This window comes from Indicator indicator, chromosome 14 (genome assembly GCF_027791375.1).
Source record: "Indicator indicator isolate 239-I01 chromosome 14, UM_Iind_1.1, whole genome shotgun sequence".
Classification (NCBI taxonomy): Eukaryota; Metazoa; Chordata; class Aves; order Piciformes; family Indicatoridae; genus Indicator; species Indicator indicator.
Genome location: NC_072023.1, coordinates 9184625 through 9206880, shown reverse-complemented (window position 1 = coordinate 9206880; position 22256 = coordinate 9184625). Strand labels below are relative to the sequence as shown.

Below are 22256 nucleotides of genomic sequence, written 5' to 3'. Positions count from 1 at the left end.
AGAGAGCAGACAGACAGTACAGATGTTGAGTGCAGGGATGGCTGTAACCAGAACAGATCATCTTCAGCCTTGCCTCTTTTCTTCTGCGGTCTGCTGCTTGTTCTCAACCCAGATCAGCAAATGCAGAGGGACAAGAAGGAAAAAAAACCCAAATAAGTTGTCTTTGCTATCCCCATTCTTTGTGAATGGATTGAGGTTTTCTCTTCAGGGAAGGTGCTGGTTTGTAGGTTAATATTCTGGGCTCGTTCACCACATCTTTGCCCCTAATTAGGTAATGGTTTCCCTTGACCAATGGAAGGAATGGGCAGCAAAGTTGAGGTGTTTTCCACTAATAGAGGATGTGGGATGAACTTATCTTATCGTAGTCAGAGAGCTGTGTTTTGCCAGCAGGGCAGAGAGACTTTCGATTTCATGAAAAATATTGCAGCAAGAATGGGAAATTGTGTCTGTCCTTTTCACTGCCATCATCAAACCTGGAGGAAGAAAGGGGGGAGGGGAGGGGATTTCCCCAGTATTTTTAACCTAGTAATGGGGATTTCTTTTTGACACCTCACTGCTTACACAGCTGACACGCTTGTGGCTCTAAGCTGACCTTAGAGGCTTGAGTCTAAAGCTGGACCAAGAGGCCTAGAATGTAATCTCTGATTAAAACATGAAGTGGAGGTATCACAGCAAAAATTACACCCTTGGACAGTCAGAAGAAGATCTTTTTGTCCGTTTCATTATTGGCCCTGGCAGTGTTGCTGTGCCTTGTACAAAATCTCACAGCTACCTCTTCGTGCATTTGGCCCTCCCGTGAGAGGTTTTTAGGCTGGGATGAGGCAAATGGATCATGTGCCTGCTCAGCCTCAAAGCTGAGTGCTGTTTTACACCAAGACACAGAGCATGGAAGTGCTTGCACAGCTGCCTGCTGGGAGCTGGGGAAGAAAGAAAATGCTGGTGAGGTTTGGGATGGCACTTCAGCAGTGTGGGAAGTGGTTTCTGTGCCATCATATACACAGTAATAGCAGAAACAGGTTTAGTTATGAAGGTGAGTTCTTGTTGGCCTGTATGCCAGGCTTCTGTGTCTCCATTAGCTCTGTAGCTACTGAACATCTTTAATGTGCCTTTACCATTCTCCAAGTGTTGCTTTACTGTCCACTAGCCTGGTTATCCGTGCAAAATGTCTTCTCATTTCCAGAGATCTGTTTCACCAACTCTTTACCTTGGGAACCAGTGCTACCCATGTAGCCATCCATAAATTTATCCCTTGCCCCTCCTATTGCTTTGCTGGTGTTGCAGCCCTGTTCTTCAGCCTCATTAAAGAACAGTCCCAAGGGGTTTGATGCAGAAGTCATTCACATCCTGAACAGAAAAACTATCCATCTAACTGACCCTGCAGAGAAGGCCTTTTCTACCTGTGCATTTCCTCCAGGCAAATCCTAGACAGAGCGATGGCTGTACTGGCTTTGGAGGTCCCTCAGAGAAAGGTAGGCACCAGTGTTTGGGACTTGGCTAGAGAAGGTTGTTCTGCACGGATCCTCATCCTGGCTTTGCTTTAGAGGTTGAGGCTGAGAGAAAGAAGAGGTAGCATGTGCTGCTGGTGTACAGGGGTCAGCTGGAGAGCCTGCCTCCCCACTGCTCTCTGCTGCGTCGATAGTATCACTGTCCTGCAGGTCTGGTGGGTCGGGAAAGTCAGTGTCCAACTGGCACAGGGACTCCTCAGGTTGTAAAGCTGCTTTGTCCATCACCACCTCATCCTGTTTCAGAGCTGCTATTGATGAGGTGCCTTCACTTGAACAGAGAGCTACAGAACTAACCATGTCCCCCTGGGCTTCACTTTCTGTCTCATTCACAAAGGAGTTGTTTTGGAAGCCCTGGCTTGCCTTGATACAGTGAAGAAAGTTGTGAGACAACACAGGCATGTCCTCTGCCAGTGTGCAGAGGTCTGGGGAGGGGAGAGCACGGTAAGACTGGCCATCCTCACTGCCACTACCCTCCTGGGTGAAAGGCTCATAGGTGAAGTAGACCTGACAGGGCTCAATCTCAAAGGAGTTGGGAAGATGGAAGAAGAAGTAGCCTTGGTTGGTGAAGCAGCTGGATACAGAGTGCCCACTGGTTTCTTTGGGAGAATCAGGAGCCAAGGTTCCCTTGTAAAGTAGAAACTGGGATTCCTGGTCAGTCTTCTGCATCACCTCAAGCATGGAGATCTCTGGGGTTGTGTTGTTCACACAGTAGGAAGATGTGGAGAATGGGGAGGAGAGCCATTTCTGATGGGGAAGAAACACAGGAGAGAGACTCAGTGAGGAACCAAAGGTTTCTTCTCCTGGGCACCCACAGCAGTCGTGTGACCTTTTCTCTTTCCAAGCTAGAGCCCCTGGAGATAGTGGGGAGGAAAACTCACATTCATGATGTCTCATCTGCAGGATTTTCAGAGAGTGTGTCTTTCTGCCACTGTGAGATAAGGAGCAGATCTTGCAAGCCTACACTTTGAGATTTTTGGAGAGGGGAGCGGAAGATGGAGTGAAAGGAAGAAAAGTATTGGAAGACTGTAAGATGAAGTGAAGGTGGCAACATTGAAAGCAGTACTGAGATGTGTCTCATGCAATCTATTCCTAGGTGCTGAAGCAGTTTCTGGTACATGGCCCTATGCAGATTACTTGTCTAAAGTGCTCTCCCAGGCCCCTGGAGCCTAGATTTCCATGCTCTCTATGACTGACATCCTGCAGTGCATTATTATCCATTAAAACAATCTTTTTGATAACAGTTTGATAACAGTCAATTGCCTTCATGGCCAGTAAAGCAATTTTTTTTTCTATTTCTGCACTGAGAAAGTATCTTCAGTGCCTGCTGTGCACCCCTGCCCCCTTATTCTGCACTCTCCCCTTGTAATTATAAGCTTTCTAAAGCTTTTCACACTTAGGATTTTCTGAAGCTTTGCTGTCCTCTGGACCCTCTGCAGTTTTTTTCCATCCTTCTTAAAGCAAGTTGCCCCTTGGCGTCACCTCCCACATCTTGGATTTGACACTGCCTTTAATACTGCACAGAATGGTAATTGTCTCCTTGCAGCTACCCATATGCACAGAGAGATTAGGAGAAGGGAGAGAGTGAGGGTGGAGAAAGAAGGGAAAGAGACAACAAGAATGCAGAAGAGAGATAAGTGCCATCCAGCATAGTGACAATTCACATTAGGAGCAGAGGAAAGGCTCACAGCCAGGAGGACGGGAGTACAATAGGAAATCTAAGGAAATGCTGAGCAGCCCAAGGGAGCCTGGGAGGGACCAAAGTAGGATAGAAGGGGATCTGAGAGGTCAAGCTCTCTCTCAGAAGTCCCTTCTTTTCTCTCAGGCTCCCCATCAGGGAAGTAGGGTGCTGAGGTTTTAGTGGTTTGCCATTTCTCAGTTCTGTAATTAGAGATTTCTCAGCTGAGTGTCAGGTTTTAGAAGGTCAGAAAATAAAACTTGAACAGAGGAAAATTCAGCAGCTGATGCTATAAGGCACATGTTGGTCTGACAACTGGCTCTCTGTCCCACACATGTGCAGCCAGACCCTGCCTCCCCTCATTTCTCCCTCAGAATTACATGGCCCCATCCCCAGTCCCATACCTGAATGTCACCTCCATGAACCGAAACGAGTGGGGGAAAGAACTTCTCAGGGTCTGGGATGTGAATTTTCAGGATCTTCTTAAACCTTGAGAAAAGAGAACAAGAAGGAGGAATAAAGCAGGGCCTGATCTTGACCCCTCTGTAACTGTGGTGGGGGTAGGAAAGAGTGTCACAGCTTATGGCTACTCCTCTGATATGGGGGAAAGGTAAAATAGGAAAAAGTCTGAGTGATCTTGCTCTTAAGTGAGGTACTGAAATACAGTAGCTGGGGGATGAGACATAGAGAGATGGAGTGGTTAAATGTAGCATTGGAAAACACACTGCCTTCAGCTTTTTCCCTAGGGAAGCACAACCAGCCAGCTCACTGCTTTCTTCCCTGCCTTGGCTGGTCACCTTAACCTCTCCACCTCCCCCCTTAAGCCCCTGTCCTGATAACAAGCTGGGCAGGTCGCCCTTGTTTCTAAGCTCCAGCTGCTGTGAGCTGCCCATTGTTTTTTTGCTGCCACCACAGGGACTCAGAGGACCACATGGCCTGAGTGGGACCATCACTGGCAAAGCTGTGACTCAGCTCTCTGCCCTGTTAGCAAGATGCTGCATGGTATAGCTAGGACACACTGGCTGTGCAAACCATCCAAGTATGCCTTGCATCAGTCTCGAGGCCTTCTCTTTACTGGAACCAGTGTGTTGTCATCGTGGGGCAGAATGACATTATCTAACCTGCTCAGTCCCTCAGAGACACTGGCTGATCCTGTCAGCTCTTTTCTGAAGCTTTGCTGTGGGATGCTCTAAGGAAACACCCTCTTGACCTCTGGAGGCAATGCATGCACTCTCTGAAGCATCAGAATTTGCTAGTTCTTGCATATAAACTACCTTACATCACTGCAGATGCTATTTTTATTCATGCATGTCTAATCCTTCCTTTTCCCTAGGTTAATTATACTCTCTGGAGAAAGGAGGCTTTTTCATCTCTCTCTGTGCCACATAGCTAGCATTTCCTTATCTTTAGATTATGACTCAAGGTAAAACACAGTGACCAGTGACTTTCTTGCTATCTATCTGGTATCTACTTACCTTCAACATGCTTCTCCTTCTTTGCTTACAGAGAAGCCATCCAGTCTCTGCTGCCTCATCCTTGAGAACATTTCTCCTGGCTCCCTGCCACAAACAGCGCTCTGCCTCCTTTTCCCTGTCCTGAGATGAGAAATCCTGTGGCCATTCCTAACCTTGCCATGCTGGAAGGTCACCTCCTATTATGGCACAGGGTAACGTTGTGAGACACTTTCAGTCCTGAGTTAAAGCAGGGTCTGCGTAGAAAAGCTGGTGAAGAGGTCTTTAAAGCATCATATAGGTGTTTACCAGCATGTGATGAGACACTTCAGGAGTGCACAGACCAGGGAGAGGAAGAATCATGCTTCTCACTCAGGAGTTTTGCCTACAGACCAAATGCCACCTGAGCCCTTGCTGGAGTGTTTAAATGAGAATGTAGTGGTACCTAGGCTTGCTTGTTCCTCTCTACTGAGGGAGTGCTGTTGGAGAGGCAATTTCAGTGCATCCTTGCCAGGAAACAAATATTTAACCCCTGGGCAACAGAACTATTTTTTTAATTCAGCCAAGGCATGGCCCCAGGTCACAGGAGCAAGGCACAATATGATGATGGTGGTGATGTATGTCTTCAGAAAAATGTCAAAAGATTGAGCTATAAATCATGTTTTCAAGTCATTTTCTACCCTGAACAATTCCAAGCAAAAAATAACCCAGGTGTGAGAAGACACACAAGATACAGGAGAGGAACAGAAAGAAAAACTTGATCCTCATTTACCATTTCAGGGTCCCTAAGTTAATAAGGAAGGCAGTCCCAATGACCACGAAGATGCAGGTGCTCGCTGCAAGAACTGGCAGGACTGTCTGGGATGTTTCTGCAAGATGAAAGAGAACAAAGGGGTTGCTGTGAAAATTTAGCCAGAGTTCTGGAGGCAGGAGCTGCAGCCCTTCCATGCCTGTTAAAGGTGATCAAAGTGGGCCTTTATTATCATTTTATATAATATTGCAGTGTTATAATGCAATAATATATTACAGTAAGAGAACATAGCACAAGGTAATTATATTTTATTGTATTAATCATACAGGTGAGGTAATGGAGTGCTGCTGTGTAGCCTATCTTGACTTTGAGCTGATACAAGTTTCAGAGTCTACTTGACATTGCTCAGTAGATAATTTGTGCTGAACAGCTTGAACTCCCCTTTCAAAACTGCACCACAGCTGGAGGCTGCCACAGATGAAGTGCCACAGTCTACTGGCTGAAGTGTTTGTCAACCTGTCTGTCTTGTTGCAAAGGAAAGCAAGGAGTCCTAAATTCAGCTTGAGTGGAACTGGGGACTTGAAACAGCATTATGAATCAGCTGGGGAGACAGAGTCATAGGATTCATAGGTCTCTGAGAAGGAAGGAGGACCAAGGATGGAGAAGGTTTGGGGTAAGGGACTGGATTCTTTGGAGAGGTGTAGGGAAGCTTTAAGAGGCTAGAAGAGTTACATCTTTCCACCATATTTTAGTACTTGGATTGTAGGGTTAGGAAAAAAAGACTGACTTCCCACATTGCCAGTGCTGCCAGCACTCCTCAGGCTTGTCTGGCATCATTTCAAACTTTTCTTAATCTCTTTCATATACATCTCCTCAGTGTACATTTGCTTGGTCCTGCTGTTCTGGTGACTGCCTCCTCTGCCTGCTCCTTCACCTCCCTCCATCCCTAGCATCCCTTGGTCTGGGCCTGCAGAGCCTCTGGAGTAGTTGTGAGGGAGCAGAGTGAAATAAAAGAGGGAGGATACATTTTTAGGACATTCTTTCTTTGCCTGTCCTTGAGATGCTGCTCAGATCAGTTTGTCTCTTCTGCCTCTGGTACCCTGGTTATCTTTGGGTCTTGGTTGCCATGACAACCGGTTGCGGCTGTATCCTATTCATTGACATCACACACTGTCAAAATTTGATCGCCACAGCAACACAGTGCCCTTTCTAAACATAGCTCCCTTGTTTATACCAGCACCAGGCACAACAGGGAGGGGCTGAGCAGGGGCAGAGAGGGGGTGACATGAGAAGGAGCACCCTCTATCTGCTTATTTTTCAGAAAAGAAATGGCAGGGGCCACAACCAATGACTCACTGAACAGACTTGCTCAGGGCACTTTCTTTCAAGGCTGGAGGTGTCCCCCACGCTGTGGTTCACAGCAATGACTGATGGAAGTCTCAGCAGAACCTTTTGGGAAGGGCTTAACATGCATGTAAGTCTTTTCCGTTCTCAGTGAGACTTTGCTTCCTGGGCTCAGGTGTCCTTTGGTTCAGGAGCTGAGTACTCTGTTTCACTACATTTCACTGATCAATGACTTGGATGGCCTGGGCCATTTTAGAAAGCTGGGTTTAAGTTCCTAGGTCACATTAGCACCTGGCAACATGCCAGTCCTCGCCACTGCTTCAGCAGGCCAAACACTTGACCTTACTGCTCTGGGGAAGCAGTCCCTGATTTACATCTTCTGGGTTTTGCCTGGCTTCTGGAAGTCAGAAAGCCTGTGTTAGGGCCAGGGAGCCTTTGCCCTTAAGCCATGCTGAGCTAGGCTGACATAATGTATTAGGAAGGACAGGTTGTTTCCATTCTTTCTATTGCTCTTTAGTCAACATAATCCTCTCTACCCATCTTACTCCAGCTTTTCAGCCTGCTTTGTTTTCCCTCCCCTCCAAGTCAAACTGCCTGACTTTGATGCTTACCTTCAGCATGTGTGCTCCACAGTATTGGCTCACTCCAGTCACTCCAGACACCTTTGCAGGTACTTAAGGCACTTGGCCTTGCACGGACAGCTGCCTCATATTTTGAGTTGGGTGAGAGGCTCTCAAACACCATCCACATCTGGTCCTGTACAAGCATGTGGTTCCTGGCCTCCTGGGAGTAAGGCAACGTTAAAGCATTGTCAGGAACCTGGCTTACAGCCTCCCATACCCATCTCTTCCAAGGTTCTTGTCCTATGAGAGGACTTTTCTTGGATTCTTAAAGCTTGTGCACTGCTCATCCACCCTGGTGGAAAATTCTTCTTTGCCTTTTTTTAAAATCCCTTTCAGGTCTGTCTTGGAGCTGTGTGGGTTTCTTTGTGAAAGCAAAAGCCCTGGGTGATGTAAAGGTGACAGGTCCCAGTACCCACCCCTGTACTCACCTCCCAGGGCTGACTTGTGGTTCGGCACCGCACTTGATATTCCCTCTCCCCCTCCAAATAGTGAGAGGAAATATTCAGGCTCCATGTTAAGTTGTAGGTGTTTTCATTTCTGCTAACCACCTGAAGATTTCCTGGAGGCCTCAGTTTTACTGGAAAGAGAGAAGGAGTAGGACTGATACCTCCACAGTGTCTGTCCATAACAGGACTCCACTGCAAAGCTCACTGCAGCAGTGGTGTCCTGTCTGTGCTCACAGATTCCAGTCAGCCACAGCCACACAAGATGGTTGTGAGGTGCCTGTCTCTGTTCCTCCTTCTTCCCCAATGTTACTGACAGCAAAACACCTGTTGCCTCCACACAACATTAAAGGCAGCTCCTGCTGTGAGCCTGTGAGAATAGTTTCTACAGTCAGTGCAATCAAACACATCCATGCATCCTGTCTTGTAGGGGTGATCTACAAGGCAATTCTAGGGACAGGAATGGAGCATTTCTGGGAGAGAGCTGTTTCCCAACTGCCCTTGCAGACAGCTACATCCACAAGGCACAGAGTTACACAGACTGTGTGGGGAGGAGAAATGACCTATCATTTTGTGGGGAAGGTTCTGAGACTTCAAGACAGATGGGTACTCACTGTTTGCAAGTGGTCTGAAATCTTCTATTTGCACAGCTATAGACTGATTCTCGCCCGTCTGGCAACGGACAGACATGGTAAGACGGTCGGCAGCGGTGAAGCATTGAGTCTGCAAGGAAAGTTTGCCATCAGTGACACTGAAGCCTCATCAGTAAACATTCAGATTTCTGAACATTGCCTATGTATAAGAGGTTTAGGAATACTTGAAAACAAGTATGGACAATGTTTGTGGCTGAAAAGCATAAGCCTCAGTGGTGAGCGAGGAACCAAAGATTTCATAGACTCATTGAAAGCATTGCATTGGAAGGGACCCTTGAAGGTCATCTTGTCCAACCCCCCTGCAGTGAGCAACTAGATCTCCAACTAGATCCCCAACTAGATCAGGTTGCTCAGGGCTCCATCAAGTTTAATCTTGCATATCTCCAGGGATGGGGACTTCACCACTTCTCTGGGCAACCTGCTCCAGTATTTCACTACCAGCTTTATAGAGAACTTCCTCCTAATGTCCATCCTAAATCTACCCTGCTCTAGATTTATACTTCATGTGGTTGGAATGTTTGCTCATGGGCAAGAAGGGCATAAAATATTGTGATATGCTTGCTTGCTAAGATTGTTCTATGTGCTGTTTAAGCAGGAAAATATTACCCACACTTTCTATGGGTGATGTTTATTGAGCAAAAGTATTTTTACTAAAATACTCCGTGTTCGCTGGCAAGAGTGAGACTCTGATAGTATTAAATGTTGCTCTTGAAATGCAAAGCTATTAAAAGGACACCTGCATCATGCAATATTAAATATGCAATAGGGAAATTAGCTTGATTAGAATGAAAAGACATTGGAGCCATTTACCAACCCTGCAATTTGTCTTTGCACTTGATGTGCAAATGTAAGAAAGCCTTTCTGTCATTAGAACTGGTTGTGACTTAACCAATAAGGAGAATTAGCTCATATTTGGGTGAGGGTTTTTTTTCTGAAAACACAAGGACTACAGCAACCCTGGATAGGACTGAAGGACTAAGCAACTAAACTGGTGAAGGACCTAGAGAATAAGTCTCATGAAGAGCAGCTGAGGGAATTGGGGCCGTCTAGTTCAAGGAAGAGGAGGCTGAGGGAAAACCATATCACCTTCTACAGCTACCTGAAAGGACAATATAAAGAGGTAAGTCCTGGTCTCTTCTCACAGGTAATGAGGGATAGAATAAGAGGGAACAGCCTCAAGCTGCACCAAGGGAGGTTTAGGCTGGACATTAAGAAAATTTTTTTCTCTGAAAGAGTTGTCAAGCAATGGAACAGGCTGCCCAGGGAGGTAGTGGAGTCCCTGTTCTGCATGTGTCTGGTCAGCATGGCCCTGACTGCAATGAAGCCAGTCCTTCCTGCAGGGGAACCCACAGAGGTGATGTGTATCAACAACACACAGCATCAAACCCAGCTCCATAACTGGAGTCAGGGATTAGGGTTAGGCTTTTTATCCTGCTCCTGGGTGTCATGCTCTTTGTACACCCAAAATCCACATAGAAATCCTTACCACCTTGTCACTAGCCAGGACATCCCAGATGAGTTACTCACATTACTATCTTTGCTGAAAGTCTTGATGCATTTCCTCAGTCCTGTTGTGTGTTCTGCCTTGGGTAATTCACAGTGCTCCTTGACTTCTTCAAGCAAGGGAAATGACCTGTGTCTTAAGCAGGAGAACTCAGTGAGCTGGGGAGGAGGCTGTTTTGTGTTTAGTCAAACTTCATACAACACCTAATGCCTTTCAAAATATTTTGCATCCTAACAGATTTGCTGATCAGGTTACAACAAGGATGTAATCTCACTTCCTCTCCAAATGGGATGTGCTTGTACATGGAGAGTCCATGTATCACAGTAATTTCAAGCCAAAGATAACAGTAGGTTTCCAGTTGCCAAGTCTTCACAAAACCCTCTTGCTACCTCTTCTGCTTCCTGTTGATATCAGAGGGTTGTGCACAGCCCAAACACACCTGCTGCCCACAAGTGCACCAACATAAACCTGGAAGACAGGTGCCTCATTCAGCCCCTCTGGGTTTTAAAGTCTCCTTCAAGCCAATGACAGTCCTATAAGATCTCAGATACTGAGAGGGATGTATATTCTGAACCAGGTCACATCCCAGTCAACCAGGACCATATGTTACACTTGGCAGCACTGTGCCAAGACCTCTTTTCTACTCTGACAAGGGTGGCTAAACAGCCTAAGATGAACTATGGCACAGGGGTGACAGTGTGAGAGGGCATCCATGGGTTTGCAGGTGAGGGTGTTCCAGACTGATCTGTCTGCTCCAGCCTTGAGAGGTGATGTCCTAGAGCCCTGGACAGACAAAAGCACAGTTCCAAATTCAGACCAAATTCAAGCCCTAGGCTCTGTGATTTACATCCATGAAGCAACATAGATGTTTTGGCTTCCATGCCTCAGAACCTATTTGCCTATCTGACGCCACTGGAGGTGTCTCTGTGATAGTCACAAGCAACCCACCCCCTGCCACAATCATACTGAGCCTCTTCTTGTGACAGGCACCCAGGGAAGCCCTGGGTTAGGGTGGTAACTCTTTTATCTGGAGGTGTCATACTTGGAGACCACAGGCACTCAGTCAGTCCCCACTGCAGTACCAGCCACACACCTAGCCCTCTGCTGGGAGATGTGTGGGAGAGGCAAGCATCATGAACTGAGAGAGATTAAATGTACAGGGAAGATAAGGCAAACAATATTTTCCTTCATTTATGGTCACTCAGGGTGAAACATCCCAGCTTATCCTAGCCTTTGTATAACTTTAATGTCACTCTCCTCCACCCCCACCTCTATGCATCCTCCTTTTCCATTGAAAATGTCTCAGTCCAGAGGGTAGCTACCAAGGAAGAGATTTTTTTTTTTTTTTTTTTGAAAATGAGGGCAAAGCCTTAGAGCTGGAAGATGGGCTATGCTAGACAGTTTGGGACTGTCAGATGACAAACACTGAAACAGTGGGCAGCATCTCAGCCAACACAGGGTCAGAGACAGAGTTCACAGCAAAGACCTTTGGCTCTGTGACTGCTCTACACCTGGCCTGGGAAGGGGACACCTCCATTCTTGTTAAGTGGCAAACTTTCCAGGACAGTTTTTATTCAAAGCATTGGCATTCCTCAGCCTCTCTGTTCACCAACCTGCCAAAAAAATCTAACTTGGATACAATCTCCAGTTGGCATGGTGCTTCAGCCAGGTCCCTGCTTGGCTTCCAGTCACAGAATAGAGCTGCCCGTGAGTCATACCAACAAGTTAGGCTGGGGACACCTGCCAGCAGAGAAAAGATGGACAACAATGTGGCTGAATTAATAATGATCAGCCACCACCCTGGACGGTTCTGCCTCATCCCAAATTACAGATTGACTCCCATTCAGGATAATTCTCTCCAAGAGGAAAGGCAGAAACGCTCTCTTCTCTATGTCCTTGGAGATCGATGTGCTCATAAGAGACCTGTAACTATTGCAGTGTCCCCTGGCTGTATGTTACAGCATGAACAGTGCACAGCAATGCACCATGGCTCACACAATCTTCCATCTGAACCCTTCTCCCTGCTCTCCCAGCTGGTATGGCTGAAGGGAATCATTTCTTACCTTGTGCTGAGTCTGATGCCTGTGAGAGAGGTGTGATGCTGAACAGCCAGAGGTAACACAGAGGCAGCAAAGAAGGCTTCATCTGTACTGGTGACACACTGAAAAAGAGAAGAAGACCTCCCCCAGTATAACTCAGCAATGCAAGATGTTTGCACTAGGAAGATGTTACCTCACAGGAGGCATCCACTGTCCTGGGCAGAGCTCAAAGGCAGTGCCAATCTTCCAGGCTCAGAAGTTCATATGCTTCCACTCCAGGGTCTGTGCTTTTCCCTCAGCACTTCATTGTTTTCCTGCCTGGTGTGCTTTGCTCAGCACTTACACCATTCTCAGTGCAGTGCAGATAGTCTCTTTGCAGGAGTAATGCCTTGTGGAAGTGGATGGATGGGTGCAGAGCCGTGTGTGTGTGTTGCTTCAGGCTGCTTGATGACTCAGGTAGAGAGTGCTGCCTTGGTTGCACATGGCTTGTGCTTTGAAGAGCTGCTTTTCTTTTCTTTTTTTTTTTTTTTGTAAGCCCTAGGGCTGAAATAACTACGTGCTTGCTGAGTAAGGGGGGTTTCTGTCTGCAACTGACAAAAGGCAGTTGCAGAGCTCATGGCTTAGGAGGTAGATTTTTGAATGGTTTGCATGGGATAGAAGGGGAAATCAGGGAGAAGAAGGAGTTTCCCAGGTTCTAGAAAGTCAAGACTTTACTGTATCACAAAATATTACATAGTTACACACAAACCATGCACCACTCTCAACAACTACAGCCTGTACTGTTTTTAGATGTAGCACAAAGTTTGGACCTTGTAATTAGGAAACTGTGCAGCACCCCTTATCCACCTGTGGCACCCAGGGAGACTCCTTCTCTTATAAAGCCTGAACAGCCATGTTCCACGTTAGACAGACTGGGCTTGTGGGCTTCTCCAAGCCTCTCCCTCTCCCCATCCACCTAGAAGCCTGTACCTCCAGGTGTGCCTCTGGCCACGGCAGAAGGGATCATCCTCACCTCTTAGCAAGTCTGGTGCACAGACAGAGCTGAGCCAAACAAGACAAAGTCCCACTGGACCTTGCTGGGACTGCCAGGGGTGCAAAAAGAGAAGGTTTATAAAGGGATGGCATGAGGCATGTTATCAGTTCCCGTTGTGATAAAAGATTAGGTTCAGATGATGGAAAACATGACGACAGTGCATTAACAGACAAAGAGGAGAGAGAGAGGGAAAGAAAGCAGGCGGTGTGGTTGTGAGATGTGGAGTATGATTTGAGAGGACTGTGGAGAGACAGAGAGATAAATATGTGCTCAGCCCTTCCCAGCGGTGAGATTCAGTTTGTCAGACTGAAACTCCTTCCAATGCGCTTTTCAGATCAGCCACCCCCGTGTAGGAGAGAGCTGGCATCACCACTTTACCTTCCAGCTCCAGGCACTGAATGGTCCAGACGAAAGGAGTCCCCAGAGACCAGGCTGAGGGGCTGGATAGAAGCAGGTGCTGGATGGGGAAGGGAGAAAGGGAGAGGGCTGGAGGTGAATATCCGAGCTCAGTGCACGTCCAAGCGCTGCTGGCACAAGAAGAAAGGTGCCTCCAGTCTAACAGTTCTGCTGCAGAGCTGTTCCTCTCTTACATGCTTGGTCTCTCTCCGTCTTCTCCCTCTCACCTTTGCACAGGAAGCTGCTGCTTGCTTGCCTTGTCAGACTGAGACGAGGCCCAGAAGTATCGAAAGGGCTAGTGAGGCCGAGAATAAAAAGCCCCAAACCACGTCCTACTTCCTGCTGGTAAAGCAATAGGTACAGAAACAAGGGTGGAGGGATCAGGTGTCATCTTGCAGTGCTCAGATATACTGGGACCAGTATGTAGCTATTGCTGGGAAGCAAAAGAGAAAGAGAGAAGGACCTGTCCTCTTAGGACACTGGGTTCATAGTCTTCTCTTCTGTACACCCATACAGATCACTTATATTGTTCTCAGGGTCTGCACACATGCTCAGATTACTTTGAAACTAGGGGTAGGAGTCAGTCTGCAGTAGAAACACTGTGGACCACTTTCTGCAAAATAACTCAAGTCATTGACCTAAGCACCACAGAATGAAACCAGCCTCCTCATCAGTGCCCCAGTTTCAGAGGATCCCTTCTGGGTTACAGCAGGAGTGGAATGAGGGCAGTGCTGAGCATGAGCAAGCTTGAGGCACAACCCTCGTGCTTGGAAATGGAGTGACACCTCAGGAACACCCATCCCATGGCTTACCTACCCAGCCAAGCACCCCACTTGCTCTGCAGAAGACAGAATCACCCACTCTGAGCTAAGCTTTGCATCTGTTTCAGACAGGCAACACCACCCTGCAGCAGTTGCAGTGCCTGTTTGACATAGCTTGTCCATCCAACGGGTCAGACAAGGACACAAAAGCCATGTTCAGCTTCTCCCAAAGCTTCATATGCCTTCAACAGATGGATAACCTCTCACAGGTCCAGCAGAGCACCGTTAGTTTCAGAAAGTCCTTTCACCAAGTGCAGATGTCTTCCCCAGCACACTTTGCCTTCATATCCCAAGCCAAGACAGACACACAGACACAAATCCACAGGTGGTTGCCTGGTCCACAGACAGGCAGGCATGTGCCCACACACCTCTCTTTTTCCATACACACAGACAATTCTCTGAAGTACAGCACATTGTGCTTCCTGTCTGGTCCAGGCTGCACGAAGATGGCCGCTGGTGTGGGGCCAGAGGACGAGAATCTCTTTTTACACAGAGGTCACCATGCTCTGTCTTCATGGCCATTTTGGGGAGAGCATTGCAGTTGGTCCAGCATCAAACACTCAGCCAGCAGCCTGGAGTGCTGCACCTCTTTCCTCACCATGTATAACATGGATGAGGAGGAGTCTGAGGGGTGCTATTTGTAGTCATCTGAAGACTTCCATTGTAGCCACCTTTTGTGAAGGAAACTGGGGAAGCTGACCAGCCAGCCTCTGTTGAACAGAAGCAGGGGGGATGATGGGCTGCACGCTCTGCTGCTCTGGTAATCACTGACTGTGGTAGTTGCCCTTTGAAGGTTCCCACCAGGGTGGAGGTGTAATGGCATGTATCATGAGGGCATGGACCACCTTTCCCAGGACCTCTTAAAATTAATGCAGCATACTCTGGCACAGAAGTCCTTAGCTGAAGCAACAAAGTGCTCTGTGAGTAAGTTCTTGGTGTCACTAGCTCTGCAGTTGCAATGCAATTCATGATAGCTATAATTTTTCCTGTTTGTCTTTCAGGCTAAGAAATCAGCACCTTCCTTCAGAACAGAGAATGCTTTGGGAAAGCAAGAGCACAAAGCACTCATTTTATATTGTTCAGCCTATCAAGGAAAACAAACCGCACTGATTCTTTTCTTCTTCTTCTTTTCTTTTCTTCTTTTTTTTATTCCTTTTTTTTTTTTTTTAATGTGTAAGAATCAGAAGAGGTTGGTTGTGCACTGTGGTATCTGAAATAGTGTAAGAGGAAAACTTAACATGTAGTTAGCCCCTAGAAAAGAGGAGTGTCTGCTGTAGTTAAAAACAAGGATTTATCTGGTCAACACTTCACTGGAGGCCAGTTTGCTGGTTTTTGGTGGTGGTTTTTTTTTTTTTTCCCCTAGATCTGGATCTCTACAATAAATTCTCAGGTAGATTTTTATTTTTTGATATCTATTAAAGACTAATGAAGACTTTCCCAGTGAAGGTCCTAATGGAGAGCTAGGTCTCCTTTGCTTGACAGTTGTAAGGGATATACCTCGTTGTTAATTGTGACTGGAATTGATTGACTTTTCCAAAGTTGTGGAGGTAGGGGGAATGGTCTGATCAGCTAACAGACAGCCAGACATTGATGCATGGAGACACAGATTGCCTGAGCATGTTCAATTTCCACCAGAAACAGTTCAAAATTTACTAAAGCAACAACTGTGTGGCATAAATAAAAAAGGCTTTCCTATACAGTCATGATACCATGATTGTGTCCAGACCCCATCTGATACAGGCAAATAGAAGCTGAAACACCTCTCCTTTGAAGAAAGGCTGAGTTGGGCTGGTTCAGCCTGGAGAAGAGAAGGCTTCAAGGAGGTCTTACTGCAGCCTTAAAGGGGCCTGTCATAAAAGACAGCTGTGATCTTTCATAGCAGGACTTGTTGTGACAGGACAAAGGGTAATGGTTTAAAACTAAAACAAGGGTAGATTTAGACTAGATGTAAGGAAGAGATTTTTTTATCCTGAGGGTGGTGAAACGCTGCACATGCTGCCCAGAGAGGTGGAAGATGTCCCATCCCTGGAAACGTTCAAGGTCAGGCTGGATGGGGCTCTGAGCAACTTGATCTAGTTAAAGATAGCCCTGCAAGGGGACTGCAAGGGGCATGGACTAGATGACCTTTAAAGGTCCCTTCCAACCCAAATCATTCTACGATTCTGTGGTTCCACGGTTCTGTGATTCTGAATACAAGTGCTGTCAGCCCAAGATTCAGCCTTGATTGTCAGAGATGTCATGCTACTGAGAATTTGGCATCTCTTATCTCCTTCACACTGACATTGTTAGGAATGGTGCTACTGGTAACGTGAGAAGCCAACCAAAACCACATCGTCAGCAGCACATGTGAAGTGCTCTTGTGATTACCTTCCTGTCCCCATACTGGGGACTGAGATGAGTAAGCTCTCTGGTCACCACTGCTGCTCAGTGTCCAAGCAGCAGGTAAGTGGTGTTGGAGGTATTTGGTTAAAGCTGTTACTTGGGTCAGATTGGTGTTTCAGAGGCAATTTAAGCTTTAAACATCTTCAAGTGCTCACACAGAGGCTCACCTTCCCCCCCCCTTGCTCTGCTTTCAGTGCTGCTGAAACTTCTCATTTGCAGTTGTGTGTGCACCGAGACTCTGCAGGATGGCAGAGATGAACTGGAGAAGTGTGAAGTGAAAAAGTATTGTGTGGTGTCAAATTATCCCATGGTTCATCAATACATTAGCTGTTGTTAGACTAGGCACATCCTTTCCCCTTGCTGGCTCTCAGGTGGGTCTGGAGTCCCAGACTAAATGGGTTTCCTCACCTGTGGTTTACAAACCACCCTGCTTGCCAGGAGTGAGCTCAGTGGAAGGCTCAGGAGATCCACCTCAGTGTTCTGACCCCATGTTGCTCTGGAGCAGAGCAGTGGGAAGGGTACAGAGGCCAGCAGGAGTTGAGAGCATGAGAGCAGAGATGCCCTGGTGGCCATCAAAATTTGCTTCCTGACAGGATACCCTGTGAAGATCTCTAGAAGATCTGTAGGTTATTTTTGGTACTTTCCAAATAATGTTGTTTTAACTCTAACCTTTACATTGAATTTCCTGCCATGCGCATGTGTGCACTTCTCAACCTACAACCTTGTTCTACCTCTGCTGTTATTTTCTCCTTAAACTGTGGTTCTACTCCGAAGAAAAAGTCTGTAGAAATGGCCCCACGGGAAACCACTGCTTAGTGTATCAGTGAGCTCTTCCCTCAGTTTGTTCACACCACCAGTCTAAGAGAGGCTTCGCTTCGTATCTAAATGGCAACCTTGGGCTGACGTAAAAGGGTTTTTTCACGTTTTTTCCTCCTGATCCATCATCCCTAGGGATATTGCTGCTATAGGCTGGCTCCTCCATCCCCATCTTTAAGTGGAGAGGCATTCAAGCAACGGAGTTGAAGTTCTGGGTTCAGGTACCACAGTGGAGGAACCATGTTGAGCAGCAAGTGTTAATCCCACCTACATGGCAGATGATAGTCCTGCGTTTTTTCCCCTTCCAACTTCTGTCCTCCAGAGAGTGTCCTGAGAGAAGTACACAAACCTATGGGGCCAGATGGAATCCACCCAAGAGTTCTGAGAGAGCTCACCAAGCAACTTCCCATCATTTTTCAGCAGTTGTGGTAGGCTGGGAAGGTCCCAGCAGACTGAAAGTTATTTGGCATGACACCTATCTACAAGAAAGATTGGAGGAGGATCCAGGAAACTACAGGCCTGTCAGTATGACTTTGGAGCCAGGGAAGCTGATGGAGATGGTTGCCCACTTAGTGGATGTGTCTACTGGCTTTTAGTAAAGTCTTTGACACTGTTTCCCACTATATTACCTGGAGAAACTGGCTGCTTATGGCCTGGGTGGTCATACATTTGGCTGGGTAAAACCCAGGCCCAAAGTGTGGTGGTGAATGGAGTTAAATCCAGTTGGTGGCTCATTATGAGCCCCAGGGTGTTCCCCAGGGTTCAGTACTGGGGAGAGTCTTGTTTAAAATCAGTCATCTGGATGAGAGGATCAAATGCCCCTTAGTAAGTTTGACACCAAGCTGGGTGGCTGTGTCAATGTGCTAGAGGGTAGGGAAGATTTATAGCAGGATCTGAACAGGTTAGACTGATGGACCAAGGTTATTTGCATGACATTCAGCAAGACCAAATGGCACCTGAGTCACAACAACCCCGTGGTAAGCCACAGATGGGGGAATGGGTGGTTGCAAAGCTGCAAGTTGGAGAGTGACCTGGGGGTATTGGTTGATAGTGGACTGAATGAGTGTTTAAGTGGCATGTAGACCTGGCACTTAGGGACATGGCTAAGTGTGGACCCTTCAGTGCCAGGTAAAAGTTGGACTGGATGATCTTGAAGGTCTCTTCCAACTAGACATACAGTGTGATTCTGGGTGGAAATGTTGATCTGCTTGAGAGTAGAGAGGCTCTGCAGAGGGATCTGTACAGGCTGCATTGACAAGCCAAGCTCAGTTCTATGAGTTTCAATAAGGCCAAATGCTGGGTCCTGCTCTTTGGCCATAATAACTCCATGCAATGCTATCAGCCTGGGGAGGAGTGGCTGGAAAGCTGCTAAGCAGAGGGGCCTGGGATGTTGATTGGCAGACAGCTGCACATGATCCAGCAGTATGCCTGGGTGACCAAGAGGGCCAACAGCATCCTGACCTGTATCAGGAATGGTGTGACCAGCAGGACTAGGGATGTAATCTTACCTGGTGAGCTGCATCTCAAATCCTCTGTTCAGTTTTGAGCCCCACACCATAAGAAGGACACTGAAGTTCTGGAGCATGTCCAAAGGAGGGCATCAAAGCTTATGAAGGGTCTAAAGCAGGTCTTATGAAGAGTGCCTGAGAGAAGTGGCATTGTTGAGTCAAGCAAAAAGGAGGCTCAGGAGAGACTCTTATCACTCTCTGCAACCACTTGAAAGGAGGTTGTAGAGAAGTGGGGGTCAGTCTGCTCAACCAAGTAACAAGTGATAGGACAAGAGGAAATGGCCTCAAGTTACACCAAGGGAAGTTGAGATTGGATATGAGGAAGAATCTCTATACTGAAAGGGTTATCAGGCATTGGAGCAGCTTACCCAGGGCAGTGGTTGAGTTCCCAACCCTGGAAGTATGTAAGAGTTGTGTAGACATAGTGCTTAGGGATATGGTTTAGTTAAGAACTTGTCATTGTTAGTTAGTAATTTAAGAACTTGTCAGTGCTAGTTAGTGGTTGGACCCCATGATCTTAAAGCTCTTTTCCAATCTAGGAGATTCTGTGATCTCTTTGATAAAAGCTGAAGATATCAAGTGTACACAAGAATACACAAAATGTTCAAAAGCAGGGATTCCCTAGCCCCCACAGGCTGTGAAAGAACATGGAGAAAAGCGGTAGGAAGTTGAAACATTTGTAGGCACTCTCACCTGTGGCAAGTCTGGGGCCACAGGTGGGAGGGGATGGAGGAGGTGTTCACTTTCACTCCCTGATGGTGATGATCACAAGCCCAGAGAGGTGGGAAAACAAGGGTAAGAGGGGAAGCATGCTACTTTCGAGGAGTTTCACTCTTAGCCTGCATGGCTGTGAACACACAGCTATGAACTCGTAACTATGGGACAGTCATGAGATGCCTCATGCAGCATCTGAGCCCTCACTGTGTTTAAGTTGAACCAGACAGTGTCAGGAATTTGCTCTGAAGGGCTAGAGCCTATGCAGCAAGCTCAAGGCTTAAGAAAATTCCTAGGTGTGGATGCCATTCCTAGGTGATGGGTGCAAGGGTTGCTAAGAGTCCCTCCCTAGAGACACTCAGGGCTGGAATTCTGTGCCTCTGTATCTCTCAGCACCCTTGGGCTCAGCAACATGAAGGAAGGCCAGTACCTATGCCCTTGTCAGAGCCTGTGAACATCGTGTGTAAGGCACAGCAGGTTCAGGTCAGGTGATCTCTGTCAGCTGAATTGTGTGGTCTGTGTATGCAGATGGACTTAGTGTGGCACACCTGTGATGGAAAACTCACCAGCGTGATCTGGAAGGAAGGTGGTGTACCCAAGGGACTGGCTGTCAATGGTCTCCACATCCTCTTGGCATCTCAATTTCCACAGCACAGAAAAGGGTACAGAGGACATCTTCCCCTCTTCTTCAAGAACTGAGAGTCACAGATCAGGTACTATGTCCTGAACCATGCATAGGCATCCACTGCCCAGGTCTGCAGGGACATTATTGACTTCTGATATTAAAATGTGCCTATGCAAATGCATGAGGGTTCCCCTTGGTGTGGCATGGCCAGAGTGCCTATAGAACTTGCTCACAGACTTGTGTTGAACAGAGAGAACCTATCCAAGTTGCATGATCTACAGGAGTGCAGCACTGGACTCAAAAAGCAGCCTTACACCAAATCTGTGCCTGAGCAAGGTAGTGAGCTGCTGGATTTGCTATTCAGCATCAGCAGCTGCTCTCATCCTTGAGGGAAATTATTACCTTGTTACCTGGAAAGACAAAGCCCTGCTCTGTTTTGCAGCCTGCCAATGTGCCACATCTCTTTCTATTTGAAGTTAGGGAGGCTTGTGTGCAAATGCTTGACAAGCCTAATAAGAGCCAGTGATGGCTTCTAGACCTAATAAATTGAGGAGAATTCAGAGATTTATTGAACATTCAGAATTGTTTGAAGGTAAGACACAATACTTCAAGGAGATTCTAGAGAATAAGCCCTCAGGAACTTTGATTAGCGAGGCTTACTCCCAATCTAATCACATTTCCCTTCCTTCTCTAGAGGAAAAAAATCATTACAACAATCACCCACATTCTGCTCAGAGCTCTCCTTGCTCCTTCTTTGTTTTCTTCATCTCTGTGCCTGAGTGTTTTCTAGAAAGGGATTTAATTAGATTGCTGGGTTTGTTTTAAAATATGCTTGATGATGTCATGCTTATCCAAAGGCCAATCCACTGCTCCCTCGGAAGCCCTTCTGGGAGTTAATGATTTGTGACTATAGCAATTGTTACCTCCCATGTCATTAGAAACCTTGATCAGAAATTACTTGTTTAGAGGCAGCTGCCTGTCTCCCCACAGCTCAGTGCTCATGTTTCTCTCTCAGGCCATTTTTCACCCTGTTCTGTGGTATCCCAGGTCCAATGTCCCCTGCATTTGTTCTTCTAGTGTCACTGCTTATGAGCACTTTAATCTCTCTTACACATCTTGGGAGGCAGAAGTTATGATGAGAAAGGCTATGGCCACAACCAGTGTGCCTGGATGGAAGGAGTGGAAGGGAAGGCAGAAGTCCAGGCCCACAACCTGGCCCAAGGATTTGAGTGCACTTCACTTCTCCAAGTGACGTAGCACTTTGTGAAACAGGTCAGCCAAAAGGACCCCTCAGCCTTTTTAAGAGCCTATCAGTGTAGGGGTTTCAGCTGCAGGCTTGCTCCTAAGTAGGGTTTCATCTGCAGGCACTTTTCCTCCTAGGAAGCTCTCCCTAGGGTGGCTTGCCTGTAGCAGAGCAGCTCTGCAGCTTGATGAGGGTCTTGAATATGGCTGCACACAACTGAAAACCCTGGTTCCTGGCCACAGAGGCTGGAGTAGGAAAGGCTGCTTCTTATTGGAGACTACTAACCAAATTCTGGTGAACACTGCAAGACCACCCCCTGGAGAAAAAAAAAACAAGCACTGTGGAAGTTGCTGTTTTCCCTACTCTGGTTTCTGAGGACCCTGAAGGTGGTCCCTGGGACATGTGACACAAAACCCTTTACATGTGATGCATTTGAGGTTTGTTGCTATAACACAAAGCCCAAGTCGCTTCTCACCACATCTGGCCCATCAGCTGGGCCTGGATTTGGGAATTGGGATGTGACATCTCAAGCGAAATGTGGGTTGGTTACTTCAGAGAAGAAGCCCAGTGTGCCAATTTCCTCCTCTCCTGCTCCTGAGAGTGGCATGCATGGACAGGAGGTGAATGTCCTTTTGAAGAGCACCAATTCCCTGCTGCTCCAGTACCTCCCACATAAGAAGCAGGAAAGGGCACAGTACACTGAAGCGTTTTGTGATTTTATCCTTCCTCT

The 22256-nt window shown here is 47.0% G+C and overlaps 1 protein-coding gene across 1 annotated transcript; it reads right to left on the bottom strand.

Annotated features, from left to right (window-relative positions):
- Positions 1–1421: 1421 nt before the first annotated feature.
- Positions 1422–12127, bottom strand: IL2RB (interleukin 2 receptor subunit beta). Its single transcript, XM_054386947.1, has 9 exons — positions 12013–12127; positions 11563–11689; positions 9973–10078; positions 8407–8515; positions 7778–7926; positions 7338–7509; positions 5404–5500; positions 3585–3669; positions 1422–2249 (listed from the first exon to the last, which is right to left on the bottom strand). Exons 1-9 carry the CDS (start codon positions 12092–12094, stop codon positions 1422–1424), a joined length of 1755 nt encoding a protein of 584 aa, XP_054242922.1. The 5' UTR covers positions 12095–12127.
- Between the last annotated feature and the right edge of the window lie 10129 nt (positions 12128–22256).

Excerpts from the sequence above, each read along its gene's own strand:
- IL2RB (XM_054386947.1), bottom strand. The coding sequence starts at position 12,094 with ATGAAGCCTTCTTTGCTGCCTCTGTGTTACCTCTGGCTGTTCAGCATC. Across the intron at positions 7,927-8,406 it reads TTTCAGACCACTTGCAAACA|TAAAACTGAGGCCTCCAGGA; the intron begins GTGAGTACCCAT and ends CTCTCTTTCCAG. Across the intron at positions 5,501-7,337 it reads GTGGAGCACACATGCTGAAG|AAACATCCCAGACAGTCCTG; the intron begins GTAAGCATCAAA and ends TTCATCTTGCAG.